Below are 21242 nucleotides of genomic sequence, written 5' to 3'. Positions count from 1 at the left end.
AAAGATGAGATAATAATGTCAAACGATTCCTTCATCATACAGATGTTGTGTGACATTCTTATCTCATCATAGAAGGAAACTGTTAGTAATGTATCAACATGTGAACATCGATATGTATATTTATTTCCATTAACAAGTAACAAACAAATGAACACAACAAATTTTGTTTTTAACTTATTCTTGCCTTTCTAAACCTCTGCCAATTTGGAATTTACGCGATAATCAAAATATACCGTTTCGATCAACAGCATAAGTAGTAGATATAGTATAAAATAAAATAGATGGGATCAATTTAAATATAGTGATTAATACGATACTCTAATGCCACAGTACAATAGTATTATGTAGAACACTTACCTATTTAATGCCTCTACCTCAACCATGTGTGGGTCAACTTCATCCTTGAACGACTTCAGTTGTTCGATTTGTTTTTTAACAGCGTCAATATCTGAACCGACTGGTCCCAAATGTCCGAATTTATCTTCTGCCTTTGCTAAGAATTTCAAAAGATTTTGTAGAGTTTCATGGAATTCCATAGCCTTTTCCATGGCGTCAATGAGATTTTCTTCACGTTTGGCATAGAGTGCGGTAATGTTATCCCATGCATTATCCAAGTCCTCAATATGTTTCTTAACTTCTGGTTTATCGGGTTCGCCACACAAATTCATTAGATTACTGCCATGGCGGCGTACTTGTTCAACTTCCGGTTTGGTTTGATCGATTTCATGGCGAATTTCTTGTAGAGCTACTTGTTGTTTTTGAATTTCTTGAGGTTGGGCAGCTGGCGGTTCTTGTGATGAAAGGGTCTCTTCGAGATCCTTTAATGTTTTCATAACACTTTGCAATTGGTTCCAGAATGGTTCAGCAACATTAAGGATGTCGTCCAGGGAACTACCGCGTTTTTTGGTGGCCTTTTGAACATCATTCCATAAGTTGTTCAGTTTCTCCAATTTGCTCTTTATATCTCGGACAGCTGGATCTGACTTATTGCCAGCCTTAGCAATGACATCACTGGCTGCGCGTTGCACCGCACTAAAGGCGTCCGTTCTTTTATCCAAATCATCTTTAATGGCAGCATTATCCTCTATTTGTTCAAGAATTTTTTGTGGTAGAGCGGATAGTGGATCTAGTTGGTTGACTTGATCCACTGTATTGGCCAATGCACGCAGCATTCCTTCGAGTTTGTCGGAAAATTGACTGGACTCCTGTAAAGCGTTGTCAAGCGCTTGTTGGCGTTCACGCAATTCAAGACGTAAAGCTGCATAACGAGCATTATCTGAATCCAAAATTTCATTAATCTTGGCACTGTCATCGTCCGCGACGAGGGCACCTAATGCTTCACCAGTTTTGTTTAATTTGTCCAATAGTGGTTTGTGTTCAGCAATTGATTGGAGAAGCCTTTCGTTCTTGTCTTGTTGCTGAGTAATTTGATCGGGTCTCAATGCTGGCATGCTAAGACGTGATATTTGCTGTTCCATATCATCTAACCAGGTAGTAAGACCGGCATGAGAGTCTGCGAAATGCTCAGAGAGTGGTAGCGCTTGTTCCAGTACACCCAAACGTTCACCACATAGTTGAACAACTGTGTCGACAATCTCTTTAAGATCATCAAGTTTTTCACGCAATGTGGCAGTGTTTTCGCTTTGAGGAGATTCTCGCAAAACTTTCTTAGATGCAGCTGTAACATCACGAACACGCCCTTTTTGACTGGAAATGTCATCATTAACAGAACGGTGATCTTTCAATTGGGCACGAACCAAATTAGGTTCAATAGCTGGCAAATCTACATCACGCAAATGTGCATCCATTTCACGGAACCATTCTAACAATTCATCAATATCATTGGTGACCTCCTTAGCTCGTTGGTTACTAAGATGTAAACGTTCAGCTTTGCGTTGAATTTGTTCTACAATTGCGTCGAACCTACGGTTATCTCGAGTAACGATATTTTCAATTGTGGATGCACCTTCGCCAGGGGAAAGTTGACAAAGCTTAGGTCCAACTAAATTGACAGCATCTAAAGTGGGCCGCATTTCGACAAGTTCCGCCTCCAAACGCAAAACATCAGATTGACGTGGTTCACTGGTAGCGAGTGCACTCTCTGCTGATTGCATCCAATCAAGCAAACGATTGTGAGCTTCATGAAATTGTTGAACCAAAGGCAATGCATTTTGAGCACTCTTTAATAAATCTCCACCACGGTTCGTAAGTTCGCCATAGCGACGTTGCAATGAATCCAATTTATCTTTGAGTTGTATGGCTTCATCATTGGATATATGTTTCATGAGTTCAGCACCAGATTCAACAGTTGATTCAACATTCGGGGCATTGTTAGCAATATTTTGGTTCAGTTCTACCAAGAGTTCCATCTGTTCCATTAATTTTTCGGCATAAACTGGTACGGAACGGAAGCGTTTTAATTCATTTTCCATTCGTTCCATCCATGCTACTAAATCTTGATATGTTAACACTAAGTGTCTTAGGCCCTTGCAAGATTCGTCCAATAAAGCCCCGATATTGTCACTGGCATCTACCAGTCCGGTGTAGCGATCGGTTATAGTACGCACCTTCTCACCCAAATTCACAGCTTCATCATCACTCACTAAATGCATCAACTGACCTGCTACATCTGCTAAATCTGTAAAGTCAGGTTTCTTGCTCAGAATTTCATCATGAAGTCGACCATGCTCGCGAATCCGTTGTTGAATTTTTTCTTCGTCAGTTGGTATTAACTCCATTCCTTTGACAGAACGTTCTGTGCTGTCTAACCATAATTCTAGAGGGCTAATCTTATCATGGAACCGTTTGGCAACTTCCATTGCCTCTTCGAGGTCTTGTTCCCGTTGTTCTGCACCATCAGTTAATGCATCGAAACGATGCATGAGATCATGAAGTTGTTTTTCAATAGCAGCACGTTCAGATGGTTCACAATGATTGGCTACTTCTTTACCTAAAGACGATAACGATGACATAGAATGTTGGCGATCTAAAAGCATTTTCTTAAGGAATTTTTGTTCTTGCAACTGTGCTTTGACAACCTTATAATCCGAACTTGGAGGTTTTTGATTAGCTACCATTTCTTCAGTATCTGATAGCCATTTTGAAAGACCTGCTAAGGCTTCTTTGAATTTACCAGATTGTAGGAGAGCAACATCTAGACGTCTATCACGTTCATTCATACGTTCTTTAAGATCATTCCAGCGGTCGTTCAACTTCTCTAGGTCTTTCTCGATTTGAGCAGTTGAGACTCCACTTGCAGCAGAACGTACCAAATCACGTCCATTAACATTAACTTTATCAACGTTTTGAGCCAATGGTTCAAATTTATTTTCGCGGAAACTGCGGAAATCCTCTTGCTGACGACGTATCTGGTCCAGTTCGGAACCTACCGGTTTCATGCGACAGAATTCGTCACTTATATCTTTAATATCGTCCATAGTTTGAGATTCCATGTCATAAAATTCGTGCAAAGAACGCAAAGTGTCTTCCAAATTCTGTGTGTGATCACGAACACGATTATCCAGACGGGCAAGTGTTTTACGAAGTGTGGAAATTTGTTCACGGGTTTGGGCAGTATCAGGTGAAAATCCAGCATCTACTAAAGCATCAGCAGCACGCTCACCATCTTCAATGCGATCTACAATACGTTCTAATTTATTTTGCAACTTAGAAGTATCGTCAATTTGACCTTGTACTCGCTTAATTTCACGTGCGGGCGGTGTTAGTTTCTCAACTTCATTTTCTATTTCATTCAAATCGAGTCCTAATGTTTTTATTTGTTCATTGAATTGAGAAACAGCAGTTGCTGCTGATTGGAGTTCGCCCAAGCGATCATCTAGACGGCTTTGAAGTTCTCCAATTCGGTCGGAAATTCCATCAACATCATCAGTGAGATGTTCAGCATCCCCACCAGCAGCACGGGCTTCGGAGCAAATGTCCTTAGCCATACCTTTAAGAGTTTGTAATGGTTTCTGCAGGTTTGTGAGTTCTTCTCGTATAGCTTTTACGCGATCCAACAATTTTGGGTCTCTTGCAGCGCCACCCAAAGCATCGTGAGCTGCAAGGCGATCTTCGCATCTGCCTACTGCATGATCTAAATTACGGAGTTCATCATTGAAGTCGCCTAGACGACGTGAGCAGTTTTCTATTTCATGGGCACGGGCAATGAGATCGTTATTAAGACGTTCCCATCGTTCACGAATATCTTGTAGTTCTGCCTTAATTGGGTCTTTGTCGACGTCACAGCTGGTCAAGAAAGTTTCTCCCAAACCCTTTGTGTTCTCAAATTCACCGGAATGTTTCCATACCTCACTGCGGAAAGTCTGTAGATCGCGGAGACGGGTATCAAGTTTTGATTTCGAAAGAACACCCGGATTCAATTCGACAAGCTTATCTTCAGCAGTACGTAACCAAGTCAAGAATAATTCGGATGTTGTTTCATACTTCTTACAATGTTCCATACAAGTTTGCAATCGACTGTGGCGATCAACAGCTTCACGGCGAAGTTTATCCCACTGTTGTTGAATACGTTCCAAATCACGTTTAACAGTTCGATCTTGTTGGCGATCCGAAAGATCTTTGCCTTTATTGATGAGCATTATGATTTCATGTTCACGAGCCATTACCTCACGATAAATCGGTTCATGAGTGTCAATTTGATGCTGCAATGTAGGCTTATGAGCCGACACCAAAAGTCGTTCTGCCAAATTTGAAAGTTCAGCAGAAAGCCAACCAAGAGTTTTAGAGCAATTTTCAGCAAAGTGACGACCATCTCTGAGTGTGGCTTCTGTTTCAGCTTTCTTTGTATCAAGTTTCTTTTGCAGAGCTTGATATTGCTTCTCGAGAGCGGCAACACGCGAGTTGACGTCTGCTCGGGATGCAGGATCACCCAATATATTGCAGAGAGCAGCTGCCGATTGTTCAGCATCGGCTAACAATGGACGTTGGCCTTCTAATTGACGTTCCAAGTTTTCTATCTTTCTTAAATTCTCTTGATTATCGCCATCTGTTGGTAAGCTATCTAAGTTATCACTTATTTGCTGTAATGCCTCTCGGAGCCTATTAACTGCCGCATCAAACTCTTTACTGCTGTCAGCTGCGCCTCCCAAACTATTTGCTCGTTCATCCAAGCGGCCGACCAGATCTTCCCATTTAGAGTTAACATCTTTTAATTTTTTATCAACTGCTGCAGCATCTGGGGAATCAATTTCCAAATGATCGAGAACATCGTGACCAATTTCTTGGAAGTGCTTCAATTGCGGTTGTTGTGTGCGGAATTCTTCGCGCAATACTTGTACTTGTTGAACTTGACTTTGAACCATACGGGGATCCGACGAAATAGGACCAAGTACTGTTAGCATACGTTCCTTGCTGTCTAACCAGTTCTTTAAATTATTGTGTGTGTCTAAGAAATCACGTAATTTTTCTGAGAAGTTTATACGGTTTTTGCAAATGTCACTCAATTGCTTCCACTTCTCTACGATGTTATCGTTCTCAATGCGCAACTGTTCAGCACCAGGGACGTCAGACTTGCGGCGTAGAATGTCCTTAATCTGGGTCTTTGTTGTGTCCAAAAGACTTTGCTTTTCGTACATATCTTCAAGAATTTTACGAGCTTGTTTAATACAACGTTCGGCTTCGTCCTTATTTGAAACAGATTCTTTTGGTAATTGACGTTGAATACGCTCCAAAAAGCTGGCAAGATTTTTAAGATTCTCATATTGTTTTCTTACTTCTTCGCTCATGTTGTCCAATTCATTTTGACGATCATTTATACGTACTCCTACAAGTCCATAACGATTATTTATTTCGCTCAATTGCTGTTGTACCGGAGAGAGTTCGGAGAGTTGGAAGCCGTCTTGAGAGGATCTGCGGCTACCAAATCCACTGGAACCAGTTGATAGTGGCGACAGAATACCTCCCTTTGTAGGGCTAGGACTACGAGCATCTCCGGACATGCGGCGCAAAGGACTGACTCGTTTAATTGGACTAAAGGTTGACCGTTTGCGGCCTGGGCTCTCAGGGCGAATTAGTGCATCGTATTGCGCACCAATGTCATTAATTTTGTCAATAGTAGAAGCATATTCACGGTAATCTTTATTAATTGGCTTTAACTCTTCATGCTGTTGACGAATTTTATCCAGATCAACAGCTACAGGGCTCAGACCACTAATACGAGTTTCCATACTTGCCAACCATGAGAGTACTTGATCCTTAAGTCCTTCGTATGCTACTTGATGTTCGGCTTTTTGTTTCGATAATTTTGCCTTCTCTTCGATAGTAATGTTTATGTTACGCCATTGTGATTCAAGCGCCTTAATCCGATCGCGTAAAGTACTGGTGTCCGTTACATCACGAATGCTAATTATATCCTTGCCATTGCGTACGCAATCCTCGAAAGATGGTGTAAGATCTTCTTTGCGATTCAAGAGTTCCTGCATACGACGTGCAGATTCTTCGGCAGAAACCAAACTCGTGTCACGACCATCTAATGCGTCTTGTAAAGTGCCAATTTCTTGCTCAATATTTGTAATTTCTTCTAAATATTGGCATAAACGGTTATAGACCTCGTCGAGGAAGTCACCGCGTTTAACAACCTTATCGAAAAGTTTTTCAAATTTGGAAGTGACATCGTTGAGGTTTGTTTCCACTTTTTTAGCAATGCGGGCATTGGAAGCTGTATTCATCAAATGTTTAGCAGATGATTGGACGCTGTCTATACTGACTTGATGAGACTGCATATCTGCAAGAAGAGACTTGTGCTCCCGAATCTGCTCCTGTAAACGTTCTTTAATGAGCGAGGCAGGTCTTAACTGGAGTTTATATTTATCCTCCGCTTGGTTAACCCAACTGCCTAAATTATCAAGAGCTTCTTGAACGCCTTGTGATTGTACCAATGTTTTATCCAGCATCTTGCAGTGTTCGCCCAAAGTATCAAGAAGACCTTGATACTTGTCCTTGAGGTCAGCAATCGGAATTTCTAGTTGGTTAATTTCCATAGGACTAAGTTGGCCGCCTAAGGTGTGTAGTAAGCTGTCCAATGCTTGTTGAGCATTATCGACCAAACGGCCATTTGACAATAGTTCATTGTGTAAGCTCTTGGCTTCATTCATTTGTTCTTGCACAGATTTTGGATCTCCAGCTATAGGCTCTGCAATTAAGCGAGAAACGCGTGGTTGTGTACTTCTCAACCATTCACTTGCTTTATCTAGAGCATCCTGGTATTCACGTTGTCGTCCACCAAGTCCAGAAATACGATCTTGAAGAGCATTGACACGATTCATTAGATCCTTATATTGGGCTGAAACTAAAGAAACTTCTTGGCGTATTGGGCTTTCGGCACTCGATAAGGGCTCCACGTGGGGCAATCGTTCAGGTAGCGATGTTCTAAAATCATTTAGAATTGCTAAGAATTCCTTGCTTTCATCGACAAACTTCTGAGCAGCCATTGTGATGAAACGCAAATCTGCTTGGTGTCCAATAACATCACTAACAAATTCACGCACAGTTTCAGCTTGAGATGAAAGACGTGTAAGATCAGACAAGGCACGCTCTTTATCCTCTAATGTGCGGCGAGCTGACTGTAGCCAGTCAGAGAATATGTCTAATTCACTTCGCAACTTATTAAGTTCGTCACGTCCAGCTTCTAGTCGACGCAACAAGCGAACTGTGCGATCATTGACACGGTCAACACGTGAACGTAGCTCTCGTCCAGCATTTTCCAAAGTTGTAACTTCCGGTGCCGATAATACATCGCCGCCGGTCAAAACAATTTGACGGATTTGCTCTAAGCATGTTGCCACAGGCCGTTGTTGAGTTTCGATTTCATCCTTGATTTGCTAAAATTTAAAAAAAATATATTAGGATTACAGGTATAATGAATATTAATATGAAAATTAATTGACTACCTTCAGAGCATTAATTTGGTTGCGAAGTTCATCAATATTTTCTCTAGGTCCTCCCACAGTTGCAATTTTATGCTCGACACTATTGACCCACTTTAGTAATTCATTCACATTTTCTTCGCACATGTTGAATTTCTCAAATACAGCTTGCTATAGAATTAGCATTGATAAAGAGAGGGAGAGATCTCATATTAGTTTATTTTTGAATGGATATTTTTTTATATAAAATCGAAATTGTAATATTGTAATATATTTAAATTTGTGTAGGGAGGATATAGTAGAAAGAATTGTTATCCCCCCAAAAATAAGAGCCTAGAAATATAAACTGATTTTTAATTTCAGAGTATAAACACAAAATATATATTTTAAATATTCATAAACCAAAGCAAAGCTTAGCTTAACAGATTCGCCCAAAACTATGACTTAATTTAAATATGTAGTAAAGCTTAGCGCATGTAATTATGTAAAGAGCCAACAAAATATACCAGCAATTTGTGGTACGTTGTCTTTTGAGACAATTAAGCATACAAATACATTGAACATATATAATAGCATTAGATCAAACTACTAACAATTAATAATTAGAGTTATTCTATTTTTGTTTTTTTACTACCATAAGGCAATAACTACGAGTACAAAACTACGGTTAAAATACCAAGCTACCAAAAATAACAAAATAAGTATGTAGTAGTTAAACAAAATTAAAATTTTATGTATAAGTTAGAAAAGCATAGTTAAAATTTGTTAGAAAATAAGTTGTTTTTTTTTTTTTTTTTTTTGTATGAAAATACATAAATATTGAAACTGGAATAAAACCTGAAAAGGTAGAAAATTGAGATGAATGAAATAAAATAAGAAAGATATAAAACAAAACAAACTTAAAAATAATTTACCTTTTCCAACCAATTATAAACTCAAATTATGAATATATAAAAAATACGTAAAATCACATGAGTGGAAATGGGATACAATCTCTAGAAACCCGATATACATGTATGTAATAATGATAGAAACGAATTCACTTTTGATAATTTCGAATTCGAGGAATTTTTGAAATTTTTTTTTATTTTTTAAATTTTGAACAGATTAGAAAACTTTGTTTCTATCATTAGTTGGTACATACTTTCCCTTATAGTAGTTTGAATGTGGTAAATAAGAATTTAAGTTTCTTACGACAGGCATAAAAACAACAATATATGTACATAAAAGTATGTAAGCATGGGTAATAAAAGAAATACATATGTAATAAAAATCTGTTTCAGATGTGTTCATATTTCTTCTTTTGGTTTTGCCGACGACACTTATGTTGGAAAATGTATGATACGCGCAGCATCCAAGGCACATGAAATTTGAATTGTGATCGTATAATGTAGAATGTAATTATGTGAAGAATTGATTCTGATGTTTGTGGTTTTGATTTTGATTTGTATGTACGCACGATGATGAATTTGTGAGATTAAGATTTGTGTGATTTGATAACATCTTGTTTGAAAAAGAAACAGTAAGTAAATGATATTTTTGCTTGTTTTTATCACATAGTTTGACACAAAACACCATGCTCTCTGTAATTGTAGGAAGCAAAGAACACATCCAGAAAACTAATTCCCTTAACTTTCAAGTACAATATGAAGACATAACTACTCAAAAAAACAAAACGAAGAATGTTACTTGTTCATCTACTAACAGAATGATGAAACACGAAACAATGCTTTATTTTGCAAAGAGGTCGTCTACATACAGTGAGCCTCAAAGTGTGTAAACACCTAAAATTATTTGATTTTTTTTAAGATAATGAAAATCCTAAAATCTATTCATCGATTCAAATTTAAAAGTTTCGGTTTGTTGGAGATTGAGTTGAATAATAGATTCGGATTTGATAATGATTTTTATGATCTTATAAAAATCAAAAAATCACTAGTGTACACTCACTTCTGAGGCTGTGTGTAGGTCTACATATTAATAGTATGTGAAAGAAGAGAATGATAAACAAGTTGTTTGGAAAAACTCGAAATTCTGAATGTATTCCATGATCTCAGAGGGAAGAAACAAAAAAAAAAAAGGATTTAAAGTAGAAAAGTAAATGTGGACAAAATTTGGAAGAATGTTGAGACTCTTAAAAATGCCAATCAAATAAAGTTTCTAATAAAAAAATAATATTTTTTCTAAAACATGCCAAAAAGATATATGATGTATGTATATAAAAAAATCATATCATATGCAAGCAAATTTAAGAGAAAAAAAAAATAAAAATAGATTTAATATTGATATTATAATAGAGTAATACAAAAGAAGTGAAAACATAGCAAAACAGAAGATAACAGATAAATAAAGAGCTTTTTTGTTTGAGCATGGTGAGCTTATGTTGCAGCTGAGGCAATAAGTATATTATGCACCTTTAGGCATGTCGTAAACAAAATGCTCAGCATTAGACTTACCCTTTGTTCTGCTGGCAATAAAAGACCTTTCTCTGCGGCTTTAACAAGATCCATATTGTTTTTACTATCTGTTGGGTCGTTAAAGCGTCCTTCAGTGGGGTCTATCAAACCGGTTTGTATAGCAGCTGTAAGCGGTATGATTTCGCCGGTTGATGGATTTCTAACCACTGTTGAGGAAGGATCAATCAAACCACTGGTTATTGCTTCGGCGAGTGGGAACTTTTTACGTTTTATGATATCGGGATTCATTTGGAAGGGATCGACAAAGCAGCCATTGGTGGGATTGTAAAGGTTAAAGGAAATGGCTTCGAGTAGACCAAAGGAACGCTTTGGCGTTACAATCAATCCGTTCTCATAGGCTTCATTTAGAGTACACAATTTAGATGTTTTTGTATTCAAAACATTCGCCTTGTTGGCATCTATTAATCCTTTGCGGAATGCTTCAGGTAAACGTACCAACTTTGACTTTGCCAAGTCCTTAATAAGAGCAGAGTCTGGATCTATTATACCCATGGTGGTTGCATCTTTCAGAGAATACATTTTCAATTCAGTATCTACAGATTCACTACTATTATCAGTTTCATGAACATTTTGATGCTGAAGTTCTTGATCTGGATATTTCAGCATTCCTGTTTGCAGATCCAACATTTTGGACTCCGCAGCGTAATCAAACGTTATGGGCTCTCTTACGTAAACAATTAGATTTTGATCAAATGCAAAGTACAATGCTTTAGGATCAACTAAAGTCCGCTTGCTCAAATCGAGAGCACTATTTTGCTGGGCAACTTCAAATGGCAAAAATTTAAATGTTTCGAAATCGCGAACCAAAGCGGTTTTTGGATCAATTATATTATATTTGATCGCTTCTTCTAATGACATTTCTCGAGGCTTACTAACGACAACACTAACGGGTGTCTGACTTAATAATTCTACGCTTTCTTCACGTTTTACCACTTCAGTGCGTTCTGTCAAAGGTTTTGTAATTGTAACCAAAATACCACGCGATAAGGCGACATCGTAATTATAAGTAGATTTTGTTTTCGGGTCAAATACGCGTCCCTTAGTTACGTCAACATCACCATTTTCAATTGCCACATTGAGGGGCAATTCTTTACCTGTTACGTGATTCTTAAAAATAGTCGTAGCAGGATCTATGAAACCATTTTGAATAGCCTCTGCCAGGTCACAAAATTCACCCGTAGTGGGATCACAGAATTTTCCTGTTTCTGGCCTAAATAATTGCATGCGCATTGTCAGTTCTAAACATAACAGTCTACGATTTGAAACAATAAAACCTCTTGATCGTGCTTCCTGAAGATCTATTTGTTCGGAATTTCCTAAATTGTAACAGCCATTTGTGTCATCTATTAATTTATCTTTAAGGGCTTGAGCTAGTCTCACATATTTTCCACTCTTATTATTCTTCACTAAGCTAGACGATAGACTGACTACATCTTCAACACAAGCCTCATTCAAGTTAAGTTTTCTTCCTGTAACTGGATGGATTACTTTACGCGTCGTCCTGTCATAGAAACCCATTGCAAGTAGTTCATACAAGCCAAAACTGGCATTTTCAATATCTACAATAAGACCTAAACTCATAGCTTCGTTCAATGATACAAATGTGTTACTACCGGGTTCGCGGAAAACGCCTTCTCTTCTATTGATAATGCCCATGCGACAAGTATCGGTCAAACTGTACATTTGTTCTTGTAATTCGTCAAAGTAGCAAGGCAACTGAGGATTTATAACAAAGCTTCGTATGCTCTCGAGTAAAGTTATTTTGCGTCCACTCTTGGGATCGGTAAGTTTACCAGTTTTTTCATCGAAGAGGCCTTGGTGTAAGGCTCTCTGTAAGCTTAGGGGAGCTTGGGTATCGATAAGAATACCAACGTCAAAAGCATGTTTTATCGTAATCTTTTGGCTGTTGTAAACCAATTTAGCATTACTGCCGTCAATAACACCAGATTCGGTGGCATGAGCCAAATTTAGTTGTTTATATAAACCGGTGTTAAAATCACGAATTTGAACACTGTCGCCATCGAGCAGATTGGATTCAACGGCCTCAGCAAAGGAAAGTTTCAAGCCGGTTTTAGGATCCATAAAACTACCATCGACTTCATCGTAAACGTTTTTAATGACCGCCTCGATTAGACGCAAAGGTTTCTTTGCTTCGAGGAGCACACCTCTATCGAAAGCTTCTTTAAAATCGATGGGCTTGTCTTCACTGTCTCGAACAGTACCGCGATGACTATCAACAATGCCAACCTGAGCAGCTTTTTCAAATGGCAATACTTCGCCTGCTACATTCACAATGGTCGAATCTGGATCCAAAATTCCTCTACGAATAGCACGTTCAGTTGAGAGTTTTTCACGCGTAATAGTGTTACTGAATTCCCCAGTTTTAGGATCATACAGGCCACGGTATACTGCATCGGGTAAGCTTCGTTTGCGTTTTGGAGGAATAAGAATTCGATTTTCGAGAGCTTCATTTAGTGACAATTTTGTTCCCGCAAAGGGATTAATAACAAATCCACCTATAGGATCAATATACCCCTTAGCAATTGCTTCCGTAAGTGATATTATTGATTCCGTTTTGGGATCTAAAAGAACTAATTCGTCGGCATTAATTAATTTAAGTGAAATCGCAGACTTAAGATCAACTCGCTTATCGTCAATATTGAACTTAGAGGAGTCAGGATCGTAAAGTCCTCTTAAAAGGCAATCGACTAATGATAATGGTTTCTTTGTACTAATCAAATATCCCTTAACAAAGGCTTCATCTAATTTGATATTGGGACTGCTCAAGCAACCTCTAACTGTATCAAGTAGACCTTCTTTAGCAGCTTGTTTTCCGGGAACAATTATATTATTTTCATCGTCCTTAACTAAACAAGAATCTAACTCTACGAAACCCTGTTCAATTGCTTGTTGCAGTAGTATTTCTTCGCCGGTTGAAGGATTTAAAATTTTACCAGATTTCGGTGAATAATATTCTCTTTGTAACACTTCAGGTAAACTCCATTTAATACTATCTGTTTTAACTAACTTCTTTTCGACGCCTACATCGAATGGTACCAGTGTGTTCGCTTTAGTATCTTTAATTTTACCGGATTCTGACAATACTAACTCATCCTCAATAGCACAATCGAGTTTAATTTCTTTTTGGGAAATCGAATCCACAATAAGAGAAATTTTTGGATCGACAAGACCTATCTCTATCGACTTTTGGACGTCTACTTGAATATCGGATTCTGAATCATAAAGTTTACCAGTTTCGGGGTCATAAAGACCTTTACGGACCGCTGCCTCCAGGGAGATAGGTTTCCGTGCACCAGGTACCAAAAAGCCTAATTTAAATGCATCCTCCATTGGTATTTCTTTAAGTGTCTGAATATCTATAACAGTACCGGCCTGCATATCCACAACTCCCAACTCAATTGCCATACGCAGTGGAATTACTTCACCACTTACTGGATCTCGTACCGATATGGACTGGATATCAAGTAATCCATTGTTGATGGCATCAACAATTGAACAAACTCGACCATTGTCCAGTATTACTTTTCCTGTGGCTGGGTCGATTACATTTTCAATAGCTGCAGGTTTTTCTTTCTCCGGGTTGGCACGGATGATCCAATTGCGTGCTACACATTCAAAGAACGGTATCTTCTTACCCGTTTTTGGGTCGACCATATGCCCGGTATGCCTATCAAGCAAAGGACGTTCGAGAGCTTCCGTCAAAGTTTCATATTTGCCTGTACTAAAGTTTTTAACAAGTATTGTTTCTGGATTAAATATGTTCATTTCGAAAACTAATGTATGGAAAGATGTTTTCATGCCTGTCGATGGGTCTATAAAGTACTGATTCTCAGGGTCATAAATGTTCAATTCACTTAAATGCTCTGGACTCAGTTCATCGTCTATGTCGACTAGATACGTTAAAGATTGTAAAACTACTAATTTATCATCTAAAATCTGAACTTCATCTAATGGACTAAGTTGTTCATCCTTTAATAACTCCGTAACACTTTGATCTTGTTGCTGACCATCAACTACCACCTTACATTCATCGGGCGATATAAGTTTTTGAGAAATGGCATCACCTAAAGCTAATGTTTGAGGAGGTACAACAGTTCTTAATGGAGCGGCATCAGTAGATTCTGATTTTGTAACTGTAGAGTTATGGGGCTCGTTAATAGTTGACGATATAGTTGTAATGGTTGTTGTAGTAGTCAAATTCGTGGTTGACACGATGCTTTCGGGTTCCGATGTTTTCTCTGTGGCTGTCACAATGAATTCGGGCTCTGATGTTTTCTCTGTGGTTGTCACAACGAATTCGGGCTCTGATGTTTTCTCTGTGGTTGTCACAACGAATTCGGGCACTGATGTTTTCTCATCTTTTTTGAGAGCATCTACAATAGCTTTACCAGCTAATACGGGAGCACCAACAATTGCCATAGCACCTAATTTCGCTGCATCTTTTACATTTTGCAAAATAGTATTACCATGTTTTGGATCATCTTTTTCTCCTTGGATGAAATCGACTATATTTTGATGTTTTTGTTCATCAAATGTTGTTTCAGGTTTAATTTCCCCTACAACTTCGGTCGGAGCAATAGACTCTTGCGAATTTATTGATGATTTTCTTCTCTGTGCAGGTATTGGCTTTTCAGAAGAAATTGCCTTTGTATTATGAGTAGTTCCTGTCAGAGGTTCTTTAATGTTTTGGTCTGTTAGAATTGTGGACGACAAAGACGGATCATTAATGGATGTTTCTAATTTGTCAGTTTTATTGCCTTCTATTCCTTCAGGCTGCTGCTCTTGTTCTTTTTCGATTTTTTGGTCCAATTTGGATTGATCTATTAATTCAGATTCAGAATTTTGTTGTTGTTGTGGTTCGTTTTCCTTTCCTTCTGTGATGATTTCATTGCCATCATTAAAAACTCCGACTTCGGAATCAGGTTGACTTGTTTCTAATGTTTCTATCTCATACTTTTCATTAAATGGCGCCAATGGAGCCTGGTATGGTTTATTCGTACTTGTCATTTCATGATTTATGAAATCTGTCACATCACTATGTTTCTTCTGTAAAGTATCTTCCATATTCTTTTGAGATTGTTCATGAGGTGACATGAGGTCTTCTTCAGCACTTTTTTTAATCTCTTGTTTATTTAAAATAGTTTCTGGAACAGTTTTCGAGGTTGTTTCTATTTTAGAATGTTTGTGAATTGTTTCATCAGCATCATTCTTTTGGCCTTCTGTTGTATCAACTGTAATTGTTTTTTGAATATTTTCGTCTGGTTTTTTTTCTAGAATAGTTTCTGGTGTTTGTTTTGCAATAATTTCTTTTGTCATAGTTTCTTTTTGAACCGTTTCCGAAGTTACTTCCAGTGTAGTTTGATTTGGAGTACTTGCGTCTTGTCGAACAATTTCATCTTGATCTTTTTCCGATGAAAGCTCCACTTTAGTGTGTTTTTGGTCCTTTATGTCATCATCAATAGTTTTATGTACTGTTTTGATTTTATCTTCTGGTATAACTTCAGCGTCGATTTGTTTTTTCATATTTGAGTCTGTAACTGGTATTTGATCAAATTCCGACGGTTTTAATTCTTCAGGTTTCTTTGAATCTAAATCAACTGATTCATGAGCTACTTTTGGTTCATTTTCATCATGCTGATTTTTGAGATATATTTCTGGTTTATAAATGTTTTCCTGTTCAAGTTGTTTTTCCTCTGAGGTTTTAACAGTTTCCGATGGCTTCTCTGGTAAAGATTCAAATTGACAGTTTTCTTCTGTCGTTATCGTGACCGACGTGATTGTATTTGTTGGACTGTCTGTCAAATGTTTTTCATGAGTTAGTCCCTTATCGGAAATCGATGGAGCATTCGCTAAATCGGTAATTTCATTTATTGGATCAGTATTTTTTACAGAAGTTTCAGTAATTATGACCAGAGATGAAAGTTCCTTTTGTGGTATGTTGTCAACAAGTTTTTGTTGATTTGGTTGTTGTGTTTGCTGTTGTTGTGCCATTTGCTCCTGATTTATGAAGTTGGCGGTTGTAGTGTTTATGAAATTCTCTGTGTCTTTAATAAGACTGTCCACCAAATTAATTTGTTTGGGTTCAGTAGGTTCTTCAGTTTTCGAAATTTCCTCTACTCTATTGCCGAAACTATTTTCTATTTGTGTTGTGATTGTGGTAATAGTAGAAGTAGTAATTTTCGTAGATGTTGGAAGCTGATCAGTAGTAATTGTTACATTACTTATTGAGAGTTTAGGTTCAATGCTTGATGTTTTGGGGTCATCTTTTGGAAGCGCTGCTTTATTAGAAGCCACAGTATATTCATCTGTGTTGGCTAATAAAATATCCTCCTTATGTGTTTCCTCTGTGCTTTTTGTGGTGGTAGTCTTTACCAACTGCTTAATTCCACTGACAATAGCACCTCCAGCTAAAACGGGAGCTGCAACTATGCCCAATGCACCCATTTTTGCTGCTTCTTTAACCGTATTTAGGGTTGATGATGTTACACTCTGCTTTGGAACATCTGCTTGAACACTGTTCAATTCAACAGGAGTTTGAATTTCTGTTCTGGATGTATAGGGGGAAGTTTCCTTTTTACTGTCAGATGTCATATTTTTTGGTTCTTCTTCCAAAACTTGATGTTTACTGTCTTCTGGGTATTTGGTTGCATTGTCTTTATTTTCGGTTACAGAACGAGTTTCCTTCGAACTTTCTTCCTCTCTTAAAATGCCAATAGCTTTGGCTTCTTCAATGGAACAAACTTCGCCAGTATTGACATTCTGTACTTCATTATTTGATATTAAAATATAGCCCTGAATTAGCTCAATGGTTTTTGTAGTTACAGTGTGAACTGCCGTTACAGTTTCCATTACTTCCGTTTTTGGAAGTGGTTTTTGTGTTATAACAAAGTCCGATATCTGCTTTACAACCAAATGACCATCTTCTAAAGCTTGGCGAATAGGAAAACTTTCTTGAGTTTTGGGATGTTTAAATGTTTGATCAACAACGTTTATGAGACCCCTTTCAACTGCATCGTGGACTTCAACTGCATCTACTTTTGGTGGATAAGGAATGGACATAATAAAACAATCATCGATAGCCCGCTTTAGAGGTATATCTCTTTTATTTTCTGGATGCACAAGAATAACTTTATCTGGATTCAGAAGACCCTTTTCAACGACAACAGGGAAAGTCATACCTACGGGAGGTATGGTCACAACAGACTTTTGTTGATCGTACTTACTATCAAATATATCGGCAGATAGAGCTTGTGCAAAATTCAAAATCTTTCCATCAACATTAAAGGTACATTCATCTTGATCTATGACATTCATCTCAATTGCTTCTTCAATTGAACACACAGTTGGTCGTTTCAGCTTCGAGTAAGGATCCAATACTTCACATATTATCGCTTCCCTTATGTTTAATCCATAACCACTTTCTGGATGAACAATTGTTTGGGTTTTCATGTCAATTAGACCCTGTTCCATTAGCTTGGGAATTGACAGAGATTTTGCTAAAGGTATTAAAATATGATTGGTTTCTTCTGAATCAATAATATTTTCCTTTACAGCTTCTGCTATGTTTAAGATACGATTACGGTGTGGATCAAAAATTTTTCCACTATTTCCATCGATTAAACCCTTTTCTAGCGCTTCAGAAATCGTAATCACTTGTTTATTTTCATCCAAAAAGTTCTCTTTGTCATCTAAAATATCTCTGGTTTTATCATCAATTATTCCCTTTTTAAAAGCATCGGTAGGTTTCAAAATTATCTTTCGCATTTTTTGCAACACCACAACTTTTTCTTCGCATGTGTCGCTCTCGAAAGACTTTGTCTTGCACAATTGATCTCTTGAGACAATACCACGTTCATACGCTACTTCAACGGGAATTTGTTCTCCTGTACGTGGATCTGTTACGAAGCGAATCGTACGTAATGCACCTTCAGCAGCTACGAGGGGGGCACCCGCAACAATAACAAGACCCTTTTGTATGGCTGTCAGGAGATCAACGGGATAACCTTCCTCTGTCATGATGGTTGATTTTTTAGGATCGTAAATTTTACGAGCAATCGCTTCAGTAATTGAAATTAACGATTTAGTATTGGGATCTAAAATTTTTATTAAATTTTGGTCTATTAAACCATGACCAGCAGCATCAAAAATATTCTCGGTTTGCCCATTATGTGTAAATATCACTAAAGCCGTAGAGGGGTCGTATATAGCACCGGGTGCAATTTGTAATGGTTCGGGTGAAGTTAATTCTCGCTGTAAAGTTTGAACTTCAATAAAGTTTGGAGATGATTCCGAAGAGTGCGGTGTGGATATTTCGACAATTTCAGGTAAGTTATTTATCTTACTAATACGCAAAATGCATTGTTCTCTAGCAGAAGTTTTCGTGACTGGTACAGGTTCAAGTATAATTTTGTTCTCATTAATGGCTGAACGCATTGTTTGCACCTCATTGCTATTATTAGTATAGTTGCCGAATGAATCTAAAACATTTCTTTCCAAAGCATTACGGATTGATAGTTTTTCATTTGTCCTAGGATCTATGACTGACACAGACAAACTATTGATAATGTATTTCGTAATACATTCTTCAAAACTAACAACTCTTTCGGTACTTCTAATATGGAAAACACCTGTGTCTGGATTGAAAATACGCTGTTCAATGGCGTCTTTTAGAGGCCAACCACCCGGAGGTAATTCTATGATTTGTCTTTCTTGCACATTATTTTCTACATAACATGTCTTTTCGCTCTGTATAAAGTCTGTGTTAATTCTTCCAGATTTTAAAACCTCCTGTGCAATGGGAATCTCTACTGATTTTTCTATAAATTTCTGTGTATTCATTTTGATGGGTTCTGATTCAGGCACTATTTGCTTAGTAACGATTGTTATGGTAGACTTTGTTTTTTTGCGATTTGTTGGCTCAGGAACTGCATCATTGGCATCTGGTTGTAAAATACCATAATTGAGTGCTTGTTGAACTGAATAAATTTTACCAGTTTTGGGATCTTTGAAAAGCTGTCTCTCTTCATCTATGAAACCTTGACGTACAGCTTCGGTAAAAGTCAAAACTACATGAGTTTCCAAAGGCTCCTGAGAACCTGATCTTATTGTCACATAACGGTTAATTGTTCTTGTCACAGTTTCAGTTGTGAGCGTAATATTCAAGAGACTACTTAAGAGTAATGCGCCCTCAGGCGTTATAAACTTTTGTTCTATAGCTAAATCAAGAGGCACAGTTTCACCAGTCTTAGGATCTAACAGATAACCAGTCTTGGGGTCAATTAAATTATGATAACATAAATCAAACACATTCAACTCATTGCCACTGGCATTATGAACCCCGATACCCTTATTAAACATTTCATAAACTTCTGGCCGTATAAGACCTTCATTCATAGCTATTTCTAAAGGCACTTGTGAATCACGACTAGTTTCTAAAGCAAAACCTGTACTTTTGCGGCGTAAAATTCCGCGTGATGAAGCAACATTGAAACTAACAAAGTCATTGCTGACCATATCTTTAAATCCGTCAATGTCAAATATCGATTTTTGGGATACACTGCTTATTAAACCGCGCTCTACAGCCTCGGGTATTGATACTATCTCGCCTGTCATAAAATCCCTATACTTTGATTCGGCCGGTAAAACAATGCCATCGGCAATAGCCTCTTGAAGTGTGATCAGTTCGCCCTTACGTTTTGTCACACACTTTAAATTGTTGCCATCTACTACTCCCGATTCTATGGCCTGCAGTATACTCAACTTTTCGCGTCTCATGGGACTAGTAATTTTTGACTGTTTGTCCATTAAATTCAAGTCGCAGATGTCCTTAAGCGTATAAGGTTTAACAATAAGTTGACGATTTTTAGCCTCGACAAATGTCAGTTTTTCTTTAGTAACTTCATTCCAATAGCGTCCGGTTTTTGGATTTAAAATACCCGATTTGAGAGCTTCGTTTAGTGTGATCTTGTTGTCGTTCTTAGCATCTACTACTTCACGTATATTCGGATCAATGAGTTGGTTGGCAATGGCTGAGTCAAGTCTGAATTTGTCACCCGAATTACGATCGGCTATCCATCCAGCAGTATCCACTAAACCATGACCGATTGCATCACTTAGACACAGGGCATTCGATTTGATCGTCACCGATTCATGCCTAATAAGATACCCACGCTCATATGCTTCAGCCAGTGTTATCGTTTTGCCCGATTTGACACGATACAGACCAGTCTTGGTATCAACATTTCCAGCAGAAATGGCATCGGCAATATTTTTAGGATTTTCAGCTTCTGTGGATTCTTCAATTGTTACCTTAATACGTTTCTCAGCCGTCTCATAACCCGATTCGGCCTCACTAATCTCCCGCTGTATAACTTCCAATAGGGAAATCTCACGGCCACTGGCATCCCTACCAGCTCCCGGCTGTAAAAGTTGTTGCGCTAATTTTGCATCAATTAGCCCTTGTTTAACAGCCTCTTCCAACGAAATCCGCTTATCTTCACCAACGATCATTTCTCCTGTCCGTACATCGAGTATACGCATTTGTATGGCATCCCCAATAGTTAATACCCGACCAGTTCGAGGATCCCTTATGCCAGTAATATCTAGCAAATGTTTTGCATTGCTACCGAATTCGGTGGCAACATTTTCGTTTCTTGTCTGAACACGTTTCAGACTATGAATTTCGTTGAATTGTATTTGAGACTGCTTCGTCGGAACACTCGTTCCATTTGTTGCGGTTGTGGTGTGTACATAGTCGCTAGCATCATAAACACTTTTTGTGGTTTTTGTTGTGCTAAACCTAAAAATGAACAAATCAAATGGAAAGCAGTAAAAATTAGCAAACATAATGAAAATGTTGTAA

The 21242-nt window shown here is 37.9% G+C and overlaps 1 protein-coding gene across 22 annotated transcripts in view; it reads right to left on the bottom strand.

Annotated features, from left to right (window-relative positions):
• shot (dystonin-like protein short stop) overlaps positions 1-21242 on the bottom strand; it is a 149228-nt gene that overhangs the window by 18257 nt on the left and 109729 nt on the right. For 12 of the 22 annotated variants that reach the window (XM_065513709.1, XM_065513696.1, XM_065513693.1 and 9 more), the window contains 3 exons: positions 10340-21179; positions 7908-8054; positions 358-7838 (listed from right to left, as the gene is read on the bottom strand). In XM_065513709.1, the coding sequence (XP_065369781.1) occupies positions 358-7838; positions 7908-8054; positions 10340-21179 (18468 nt within the window). The remainder of the gene's footprint in view (positions 1-357; positions 7839-7907; positions 8055-10339; positions 21180-21242) is intronic. The other 10 variants (XM_065513708.1, XM_065513707.1, XM_065513704.1 and 7 more) reach the window with 1 other exon arrangement.

The sequence above is a fragment of the Calliphora vicina genome, chromosome 5 (assembly GCF_958450345.1).
Source record: "Calliphora vicina chromosome 5, idCalVici1.1, whole genome shotgun sequence".
Lineage (NCBI taxonomy): Eukaryota > Metazoa > Arthropoda > Insecta > Diptera > Calliphoridae > Calliphora > Calliphora vicina.
This window is presented reverse-complemented; position numbering and strand designations above follow the sequence as displayed.